This window comes from Rhinopithecus bieti, unplaced genomic scaffold, assembly GCF_001698545.2.
Source record: "Rhinopithecus bieti isolate Rb0 unplaced genomic scaffold, ASM169854v2 scaffold_11964, whole genome shotgun sequence".
Lineage (NCBI taxonomy): Eukaryota > Metazoa > Chordata > Mammalia > Primates > Cercopithecidae > Rhinopithecus > Rhinopithecus bieti.
This window is the reverse complement of record NW_016807677.1, coordinates 4607565-4618967: the sequence shown is the minus strand read 5'-3', so window position 1 is coordinate 4618967 and position 11403 is coordinate 4607565. Positions and strand designations below refer to the sequence as shown.

Sequence of the window (11403 nt, the reverse complement as noted above, 5' to 3'; positions counted from 1 at the left end):
TTTTGTATTTTGTATTTTGTATTTTTTTTTTTTTTTTGAGACGGGGGCTCGCCCTGTCACCCGGGCTGGGGGGCAGGGGCCGGATCTCAGCTCCCTGCAAGCTCCGCCTCCCGGGTTTACGCCATTCTCCTGCCTCAGCCTCCCGAGTAGCTGGGACTACAGGCGCCCACCACCTCGCCCGGGTAGTTTGTTTTGTATTTTTTTAGTAGAGACGGGGTTTCACCATGTTAGCCAGGATGGTCTCGATCTCCTGACCTCGTGATCCGCCCGTCTCGGCCTCCCAAAGTGCTGGGATTACAGGCTTTAGCCACTGCGCCCGGCCTTGTATTTTTTTTTAGTAGAGACGGGTTTGCCATGTTGGTCAGTCTGGTCTCAAACTCCTGACCTCAAGTGATTCACCCATCTCAGCCTCCAAAGTGCTGGGATTACAGGCATGAGCCACCGTGCCCGGCCACATTATTTTTTGTATTGGAAAAAGAAATGTGGGCCACTGCTTTCCCTGAGATCAGAAGACAAAAGAAGTGAAGGGTCTTCCACAGTTTCCGAGGTTGGGGGCAGTGGAGTCCTGGAGCTTGCTTGTGAAAGCTAATTTTTCACATTTCTTCACAACTTCAAGTTCAGCGACATCACCTTAGTTGCTTAAAATTGGCCCTGGTAGGAGTATTCACATCATAGCAATCAGCAGATGCTACAAACCAGGGCTTTTTGGAAAGCCAGTTGTTAAACATTTACCACCAGCACATTGCTGGTTGTGGGGAAGGCTGATTTATAGAAGGGTAAGAGGTAGTGGAACATGGAAAACAAAGACACCCCCTCTGATCAGGGGAGACAGCTGTCCTGTCCAGAGGAAGGGGGAGAGGCTTCAGGCAGGTCCTGCTGGCTTAGAGAGTACATTGGCTTTGGAGGGGAAGGGTGGACAGAAGGAGCAGTAAGCAGAGCTACATGTTGTCAGAGCTCAGTTTTCGTGCCCCAGTTTGAGCCCACAAGGACAGGGTTGGGTGTCCATTGCTGACAACTGTAGTGACCCAGAGGATTTCCCAGAGCCCTGGGGTTTCCTTAGCCCCTTGTCGGGGATGTGACCTGGCAGGTGGATCATTAACTGTATTGGCAGTGACTATTGTAAATAGCTGGTCGATGGTTAGATCACTTTGGCTGTTCATTACTTCATTATTTGCTGGGGCCTGTGCACGGAGGAGTATTGATAGCGAGATGGCTGGCCAGTTAATTACTGTATTGAAACAAGGTTCCCTTACATCCTCTGCTCAGCTCTAGGAGACTCTATGGAAGGAAAGTTGGGGTATAGAAGGCTAGGGTGTGGCTGTGTACTCCAAGGTTCTTTATCCTTCCCATCCCACCCCACCCCCAATTCCAGCCTCAGGAGGGAGGCAGGGTCTAGGGCAAGGTCTTAGCAGTTTTAGCAGGATAGGCTGGGTGCGGTGGCTCATGCCTATAATCCCAGGACTTTGGGAGGCCGAGGCAGGCAGATCACTTGAAGTCAGGAGTTCAAGCCCAGCCCAGCCAACATGGTGAAACCCCGTCTCTACTAAAAATACAAAAATTAGCCAGGCCTGGTGGCAGTTACTTGGGAGGCTGAGGCAGGAGAATCACTTGAACTCAGGAGGCAGAGGTTGCAGTGAGCTGAGATCGTACCACTGCATTCCAGCCTGGGCAACACAGTGAGACTCCATCTCAAAAAAAAAAAAAAAAAAAAAAAGGCTTTAGCTGGATAGAGGTTCCCAGGTGCAGCATATTTGAAGGACTGGGTTCCCTCAATTATCCCCCACCCCTGCTCCCCACCATCTGTAGCCCTGAAAGGTCTCGATCCACCTGTTCCCTGGATGGAACTGCGGCTTGAAGAGCTGTTCCTGAGGACTTTGGGGCCTTTCTCTTTCTAGACACCCATTTTCTTAATTAGAAAGGGAAAAGACTGTGGCCTTGGGAGTTAAGAATAGTAAGACAAGGAACTGGGCAATCCAGTAGTCAACAAGCTACATGTAGCTATTTAAATTAGTTACAATGAAATAAAATTAGAAAACTGTAGAGCTCCAGTCGCACCAGCCTCATTCATAGCCATGTGTGACTGGTGGCTGCCGTCTTGGGTGGTGCCTTCATTGTCCCAGGAAGTTCTGTTGGAACAAGCCCAGCAGGAGGAACCCAGCTTCCCTGGCACGCCTGAGGGTGACATGGTGCCCTCACTGCCCTCTGTCTGTCCTCACTTTCTCCTGCCCTGTCGCTCCGCCCTCAGGTGAGAAGCCCTTTGAGTGTAAGCTGTGCCACCAGCGCTCCCGGGACTACTCGGCCATGATCAAGCACCTGAGAACGCACAACGGCGCCTCGCCCTACCAGTGCACCATCTGCACAGAGTACTGCCCCAGCCTCTCCTCCATGCAGAAGCACATGAAGGGCCACAAGCCTGAGGAGATCCCGCCCGACTGGAGGATAGAGAAGACGTACCTCTACCTGTGCTACGTGTGAAGGGAGGCCTGCGGCGGTGGAGCCGAGCGGGGAGCCAGGAAAGAAGAGTTGGAGCGAGGTGAAGGAAGGACTATGAAAAATAAAAAAGGAAAAGGAAAAAAAAAGAGAAGAAAAAGGAAACCTGATAGCTTTTGGCCTTGGATTCTCTCTGGGCTCCAGATGACCTGGATGCCAAGCCACTGCCCCTCCTCTGGGGGCCTCCACCCTCCTCTCCTGGCTGGAGGTTTGCCTGATTTTGTGGGATGGGGTGGGGTATTTTGTTCACTCAAATGGTGGCACATTTTTCTCCTCCCTTCACCCAGATCTTCCTTTATGTGTCCAGAAACGGAGGCTAGAAAGCAGGTGAGAGGTCCTCTGATCAGAGTCACTCAGTCTCTGCTGGCCTTGTTCCCACAAGACCTCCAGAAGATGAAGGCAGGGAGGAGGGGAGTCAGAAGGGTGCTCCCCTGCCGATGGGGCTGGGCTGGGTCACTAGCTGCTCAAAACGGCAGCTCTAGTTTGCTGGCGGCCGACTGGGGAGAGGAAGGGCTCTGTTTCTCTTCCCACCACTCAGCCCACCTGCTGCTTTCCTCTGCTTTGCCACATCTGGGTGTCCCCTGGTGGTCTCTGAGAGCCTCTGGCCCCCTGCCCCTCCCCCAGCTCTTTGTTCCCAGCCTCCCCTTGACTCCTGTCCTCCAAGTCCCAGCCCCTCAGGGACCTGGCGGTGTCTCCATCCTTCTCCAGTTCCCTAGTGGGACAGCTGCCTCTGACTTCAGAGCCCCTCCTTCCCTCAGCCTTCTGAGAACACAAAACAAATCCAATACCCCACCCTAGTCCAGCCCCATCGTGAGCAAGATGCCTGCTGCGCTGCTTCCAAAATGGAAATGCATCACAACTAAATACCTAATATTTTGCCAAACAAACCACAGTCCCTACGTGGCCCTACTTCAGTCCCAGGAGAAGGAATCCATGAAAGGGCTGATGTTCCAAGGGGAGGTTGTGGATGTCTGTCTCTAGAGGGGCCCTACACCTGGGGAAGGGGACACCCAGCCCGTGGGGTGAGGGAAGCTGGGCAAGGGAGAAAGTTGTTGAGTCACACTGGGGACCCCAGATGTAGTGAGCTCAGCAAGAAAAGCCAGGTCCAGAGAGCGTTGCACAGAATTCCTGACTCACAGCGCCCCTCGGTCCACAGTGGAGAGGAGGAGGAGCAGCAGGAGGAGGAGGAGCAGCAGGAGGAGGAGGAGTTGAAAGCGCTTTGGCCTTGTGTTATGTTTTGCTTCTTTTCTGTGTCTCCTGTTAGCACATTGTACTTGAATTACCTCAGTTTTTTGTGACCTCATGAGCTTTTTTAACCTCTGTATCTCTTTTTTTGGTTGGGGCTTGGAGGAATGGGGAGGGTGTTCTTTTCTGTTTCTTGTGTAAATTAATAGTTGTTTTTATAGACTTCAGCTGGCCAAGACCCTCCCCGTGCCCCTGGAGACCAGCCTCCCAGCTGGAAGGAACTGTGCAGGAGGAGTTGATACTCAGGATCTGAATGTGAGGGCCGGGGAGGGCAAAAAACGTGGGTGGGGAGGGGATGTTGCATGGGGATCCCATGGTCCCCAAAGGGCACTAGGGAGTCACTGTTGGCTCCGCCGGTGCACGAAGTCACCTGTGGCCACCATCCATTCAGCCTAAAACACTCTGGAGAGAATCCCACCTTTCTTACAAGTCGCTGGGCCATTGAGGTTTGAGGGCCTGTGTTTGGATCCTTGCAACTGTGTGGTCTCACCTCTGTGTGCATTCTCATTGCCAGAATTGGCCTCTTTTCACGGCTGGTCTTTGGGGAGGGGGGCGGGATCCAGCCTTTGTTTTGTTGTGTTGGGGTGGGGGTGTTGTTTTTCTAAAAGCTACCTCTTATGTTTGTCCAGTTCTTTTGTTCCTTTCCCGCCTCCCACTCTGCTGCTCTTCCTCCCTCTTTTCCCCAACCTCCCCCGACCCTCCTGAATTTTGGAAAGCATATTTGCAATATTCGTGTTTGCTTTGGGACGGACCCTCCGTTTCATCTCATGCTTTATGTGTAAGAGTTTTTTATTGTTATTTTTTCTTTCCTTTCTCTCGCCGAGAAAGTTGTGGCTGCATTTTGATCTTAGGTTTTACAAAGTGGTTTAGGGAAGCGGTTTTGGGGAGAAGGATCACGAGGAATGTAGGGAAGCCGGAGGGATGGGTGCTGCTGTGACGACCTCCCTGTCCCTCGGCCCCAGCCCTCCTGCCCTCCCCTTCAATCTCATCCACCAAATCTGAAGGCCTTAAAATTGTGTGTTGGGAGGATGCAAATTGGGAGGACGGTGTCACTAGACTGTTGATTAGGGATGATGAAGTAGGGAGGACGCTATTTTGCAACTGTAATAACGACTTAGTGTTTTGGAAAGGAAAAGAAGTTAAACTTGAAATATGTGACTAGAACAGTTGTCATGTTTATAATGTGAAAAGGGTGAAATCATTTGGGGGAGGGGCCGTCTGTAAGAAATCAGTATGCACTATGGCTTCCTCCTCTGGTCTGGGAAGAAGCAGGGACTGGCTGGCCCTCAGGGGATCTGTAAATCCCAGAAAACAGTATTTTTAACAGCAAGATGTCATTCAACATTGGTGGGGAAGGAAGAGAAAGAATCAAACTATTCCATAGAACTAGCTTACCCCCTCACTCCCTTGCCCTTCCCACTCAGCCTGGGCCCCTCCCCCCTCCATTCATAAAAGCTGAGAGGGTTGAGCTAATCTTTACAAATTGTAATATTTTTGTAGTATCTGTTAGTTCCTTTGTCAGTTCTGCAGAACCTTGCCCTTTCCTTTTGTAATGTGAATAGGAAGACAAAAAAAAAAAAAGTCCACCACCACCAAAATATCCCTTTGTACATGTGTGTGCGTGTGCGTGTGTGCTTTGTGTGTGTGGTTGTGTGTTAAATCATGCAGTATTGTCGTAATCTGGTGTTGCAGCATTGGATGGTACTAAATCAGCACGCGGATGCCCCACCCAACCCGATGGGCCCTGCAGACCCCAGTAGGGAGGTAGGGGGAGAGCTCAGAGGAGTGTGGTTTCTGAGGGCTACTGTTTGGGGACACCTCTGAATTTGCTGTACCCTCCTCTCCCCATGAAGACACCTGAATAGAGTCTAACATGCCTCTTCTCCAACTTCCTACCCACAACGACAGAGCAGTTCTAATGTTGCAAGGCCTAGTGGCCGGGGGCAAGCTGAGAGGCTGTCTGGAGGCTTTATGTGTCTGGAGTTGAGGGGAGAGGAGGAGGGTAGAGGGAGGTCTCTCCGCAGGTGGGATCTGAATATCTGTCCTCCCCTCCTCTTCGGGCTGTCTGACTCCTTCGGCCACCTGGCTGCCTTTAGCTGTGGCACTGCTGGTAACCCTGCTTGCTACTGCCTTATCCAGCACAGTGAAAAACTTCTCCAGCCTGGCAAGGCCACGTTGGCTAATAGTCCCTTTCCCGTATCCAGCTCCTACAAGTGTGTCCCTTAATGCGTTTGGTGACATTTACACCTCACTCATGTGCTCTTTCCCTGTTCACTCCTTCACTCATTCAAAGCATTAAAATCCTATGTATATATAGGATAGACAAATATATAGATATATAGATATATATATATAGCAAGAGATTGATATAAAATAGTAAATATCATTGCTGCTTTGGGCTGCTTTGGAGGAGGAGGCCATGAATATGGGGAAGGCAGATCTGGGGTGCAGGGGTGGGTAGGGAGGCTGGGGGACCCAGTGATTCAGTACAATCCAAGGGGTGCAACGCGGGCTTGTTTAATCTTTGTGCCTGAACAGTTTTTCCATGTTGAGAAGAAAAGAAACAAAACTGCTGCAATTTTTCACAAGTGTATGGTACCTTTCTGGATGCTATTGGTACAACTGCTGTGGATGGAAGAGGGCCACTGAGCTTACCTCCGTATAGAGGAGTGAGCAGAGGTGGGGCAGCCTTTTGACTCTGTCCATGAAGGGTGGCAGGGTTGGGGTAGTTTTGGGGCCTGTTTCCCGGCAAGCCGAGCTAGGGTGAAAACTGGGGGCGCACCAGGATGTGAGACAGAAAAGCAGAAGATTAGACTCTGTTCATTCACTTTTCCTAGGCCCACCCTGTGGTCATCTTTCCCCCTCCCATCTTACCTCCTCCTTTCTGGAGCCTCTGCCGACTTGGCTGTAATGGTGGCACTTACCTGGATATTTCAGTGGGAGGACGAAAAGCGAGACTCACCCTATGCGGTGGGACGGATGGGGAGAGGAAAAAGGCAGAGATGGCCAGGAGAGGGGCGCAGGACAAACCAGAGAGGTTGGGTCGGGGGAAAAAGGCGGGGAGAAAGAGGGGTGCAGGCCCTGCAGGCCGGTTAGCCAGCAGCTGCGGCCTCCCTGGGCCCTTGGCATCCCACTTCGCAGACAGGGTACCAGCCTCCTGGTGTGTATCATAGGATTTGTTCACATAGTGTTATGCATGATCTTCGTAAGGTTAAGAAACCGTGGTGGTGCACCATGACATCCGACCCATATAAATAAAGATAAATATATATATATATGTATGTAAATTATAGCACTGAGGGCCCTGCTGCCCTGCTGGACCAAGCAAAACTAAGCCTTTTGGTTTGGGTATTATGTTTTGTTTTGTTATTTGTTTGTTTTTGTGGCTTGTCTTATGTCGTGACAGCACAAGTGCCAGTCGGATTGCTCTGTATTACATAATAGTGTTTTTAATTCATCGATGTTCTAGTTAATGTCTACCTCAGCACCTCCTCTTAGCCTAATTTTAGGAGGTTGCCCAATTTTGTTTCTTCAATTTTACTGGTTACTTTTTTGTACAAATCAATCTCTTTCTCTTTCTCTCCTCCCCACCTCTCACCCTTGCCCTCTCCGTCTGCCCCTCCCGCCCTCCCCTCCTCCCTCTGGCTCCCCCTCTCATTTCTGTCGGCTCCATTCTCTCCCTCTCTCCTGCCTCCTGCTGCCCCTCCCCAGCCCACTTCCCTGAGTTGTGCTCGCCGCTCCTTATCTGTTCTAGTTCCGAAGCAGTTTCACTCGAAGTTGTGCAGTCCTGGTTGCAGCTTTCCGCATCTGCCTTCGTTTCGTGTAGATTGACGCGTTTCTTTGTAATTTCAGTGTTTCTGACAAGATTTAAAAAAAAAAAAAGGAAAAAAAAAAAAAAAAAAATGAATTTCCTGCTGCAGGTTTTTTCTCTCTCCATGTGTCACTAAGTGAAGTTTGTGCCTTCTATAGCAAAGAGAATATTTTTTACATCCTACTAACAGTAGATTTTTTTGTAGTGAACATTTTTTGTATTTTTATTTATAAGTCTCATAAGAAAAATAGCAATGTTCAGTTGTATACCTTGAATCTGCAGTTAGAAGAGAATAAAGTTAATTCAGTTGTCTCTCGCTTGAAGCGTCCCACCTTTTTATTGAAGTATTTGGTTTTTTTTCTTTTCTTTTCTTTTCTTTTTTGCCTTTTCTTGTGTGGGGAACACGGTAGAGGAATTAAGATTTCTGTGTGGGGACTGGGAAAAAGAAAGTTCTGTATCACACATATTTAGCCTTATCTATGTGTCACTTTTATGCCACATTTACAAGGTACATACGCACTGAATAACATTCTCCTAATACTTTTTACTTAAAAAAATTGTTAAATACATGACTATCGTATGATCCTTGGTACAGGGTGCTAGGTAGGCACTCGTTCACTTACTCAGCAAGACCACCGTGTACCAGTTACTGTTGTCAGCACTGGGAACTACAGCAGGGGAGGAAACAGACAGACCCTGGCTGCCCTGGGGCTACCATGCTAGCGAGCCGCTGAGTCGGAGTCCGTTGCTATGTTCGGATAACTTGCTCGGGATTGCACGGCTGGTGAGCAGCAGTCAGGACTCCATCCACCTCTCGTGACACCAGCTCAGTGTCCTTTATTCCAGAGCTCCCAAAGCAGGAGTCTCCCGTCTTAGTCTTTAGAGAGACATTTTCAACTGACTCCTTAGCAGCTAAGCAAGCTTCAGAAATTTCTCAACAAGAAGCTTCCACACAATCAAAGGTCCCTGCCTGCGTCTGTAGCAGCCAAGAGCTGTTATGAAAGGAGATTGGAGCAGGTGGCCTTGTGCAGGGGAGGGGGTGGGTGGGAGGCGGCCGTGCAAGCTCTGCATTGTCATGGACAGAATAAAGGATTTCCGCAACACTCGATGGGTATGATCCCTCCCCGTCTCATCTCCCTGTGTCTGGGCCAAGCCCTCTTCTCTGGCCCTCTCCCTGTTCCTCTTATCAGGGATGGAAGCATCGCCCTATCTGTAGCTGTAAAACCAAAGTCACTCAATCCTAGACATGGTGCTTCAGCACCTCTGCCTGAGGCCGTCCTCACTGTCTGTCTCTGACCAAAATAACTCCTCTCCTCACAAGACCTAGGGGACACAGCCATGATTCTTGTGCTGGGTCCCTCCGGTGTGGTAAACCCATGCCAAGCATCAGGCCTGGCCTCCAGCATCACCAGGAGTCGTGGGGAGCCATCACCCCATGCGTCACCACCACCCGCCTGGGGAACCAAACAAGGCCCGGCCTTGCCAGGGGTGGCACTGGGAGGGTTACTTTTCAGCTCTGTTCTCCTGGTCCCAAGGCCGGGGTCTGTCTGACCCTGGGGTTGCTGAGCAGAGAACCACCTGGAGCTACCCTTACCCCTGGACAGTCGTCCCAAGAGGAGGAACAGGTGCAACCCGGGGGCCTCCAGCCCCTAAAAGTTGCTTCTCTGTCTTTGCTTTCTCCCCGCCCTCTTTGCCGCCTGCTCTGCTTTGTTCGTCCCTCCTGCCCCTCACCTTTTTCCTGTCTCCCAGTCTTTTTTCTCCTTTTCACTCCTCCCCCTCTTCCTCATCTGTTGTCTTTTCTCCTTTTTGCGTTTGTTTCTCTGTCCCACCTTATTTTCCCTCTCCACATATTTCTCATCTGAGAAACCAGTCCTTACCCAAAATTCTGTATGTTTCGATTTTGAGCGGTTGCTTCCATTCCCCCAAGCCATCCTGGTCCCAGCTTTTCTTGGGCCCCTGCCTATTTCCTCACCCCTTCACTCTGCTCCAACTCCGACACACACACACACACACACACACACACACACACGCCTCCTCACCCCTCCCCCAGCTTCCCTCTCCTCCCTCAGGCCTCAGCTTTCTCTTGACAGATGGGAGGGCAGTGAGCACTCCCTCTTTAAAACAACATTTAATCGCCGTTTTCTGTTCTTGGACATCAAAGCTGGGGCTTAGGCGCTGTGCTGGGGTCGCGGCGGCGCGGGCGCTGGGGAGAGGAGGTGAGTGAATAGGGGCTGGGCTGAATGGGCTTTGTGTGGCCGCCGGCTCTGCCAGCTTTACATGCTCTTTGACCCAGATATGATCTCATGGAGAGAAAGGGGCCCTGGCCAGGCCAGCCTGAGAATGCTCCCTCCGTGGCCTGACTCAACCCCTCTCCTCCCTGCCCGGGGCAGGCGGCCCCACTGCCGCCCCCTGCCAGCCCCGGCCACCGCTGCCCTCTGCCCCAGCCCTGGCAATTGTGGGCAGCCTCCTCCAGAACACACTCGCCAGGAGGGCACATTGCTGGGGTCAGAAGAGGGGACAGGCACCGAGGCAGGGGCTGGGAAGATGCCACCGCGGGGCTGTAGGGTGTTCTCCAGGGACCTTAAGCAGGAGCTCCCTGCATGCCTCGTAGTCTTGGCTGCGTTCAAGGAGGCGTTTGGGTCATGTCAGCCTTAGCAGCTCTCCTCCCAGTGGCTCTGAGGAACTCCGCCCCTGCCCAAGGTGGAGAGCGGAGGCCCGGTGCCAGCAGAGGCTTGCTGAAGACTCGAGCAAGTTGCAGCCCATGAGAAGAGGCATAAGGGAAGCCAAGGCCAAGGCTGCCTCCCTCCACTCAGCACGGTCAGGCCTTCCCACGTGGGAGCCCCTCGCTGCCCTGGCACCAGGAAGGGAGGGGACTGGCGATCTGAAGATGGCTGACCTCAGTGCTCTGCCTCGGCCCAGGCCCTCTCTCGCTTCCATCCTCTGCTTTGCTTGCCGCCCAGAGCGATTTTCCAAAAATGCAAATAGTATCATGTCGCTCCCTGGATGAGAGTCCCCGGTGACTCCTCAGTACTCTGAGGATGGAATTCAAACTCCTTAACAAAGTTCCAAGACACCCTCAGTGACCAAGCCCCTGCTCAGTACCCCAACTTGGTCTCAGGATCACTCTTGAGCCCCTTGGCCAACCCCTACTCTGCTTCAGCTGATGGGACCACGGGTGTTCTGGGCTGCACCGAGCTCCACTCCCCTGTGGGCCTGTGCGCGTGCTGTTTCCTCTTCTGAGAGCTGCATGAACACACACACACCTTCTGTCTGGCTCTCTCAGCTTCTCCTTATTCACTTTTCAGCTCAAACCTTCTCAGGAAACCTTCCCTGGACCCCAGAACCTGAATTAGGCACAGAGTCTCTATAGCACCATTTAGTCACCTGTTTCCTTAACTGTCACCACGACCAGACTGTCAGTTCCTTGAGGTCAGGAATTGTGTGCTGTCTATCTTTTTGTTCCCAGAGCCTCACGCTGCCTGGCACATGACAGGCACCTGGTAAATCTTTGTTGTATAAATGGCCGAAAGAAGGAGAGGGAGATGGAGGGAAACAGAGAGGTAATTAACACTCCAGGGCGCATGTTGCAGTTGTCAGGGGCGAGTGAAAGCAGCGATGGAGGAACATCACATGCCCACTCACGCACCTCCCCAGGACACGTGTACACACGCGGCAGAGGCCCAGTGGGGGACTCCTGCATCCCCACACCTGTGCTCATGTCGATTCATAGACCACCTGACTGACCCGTGTCTGCCACATGCCAGAAGAAGGAGCAGGAGGCAACAGGGCAGTGGCACTTCATAGTTGGGAGCTGCCTGGGTGTTGCTGGGCAGGATGTGGGGCAGGAAAGGGGGTGA

General features: G+C 51.7%; 1 protein-coding gene across 3 annotated transcripts in view; it reads left to right on the top strand.

The window, feature by feature from the left end:
• Nucleotides 1-7858, top strand: part of ZBTB16 (zinc finger and BTB domain containing 16) — a 207056-nt gene extending 199198 nt beyond the window's left edge. For all 3 annotated transcript variants that reach the window (XM_017883146.1, XM_017883148.1, XM_017883147.1), the window contains exon 7: nt 2246-7858. In XM_017883146.1, coding sequence (XP_017738635.1) covers nt 2246-2475 — 230 coding nt within the window. In that variant the 3' untranslated portion in view covers nt 2476-7858. The remainder of the gene's footprint in view (nt 1-2245) is intronic.
• The last annotated feature ends 3545 nt before the right edge of the window (nt 7859-11403 follow it).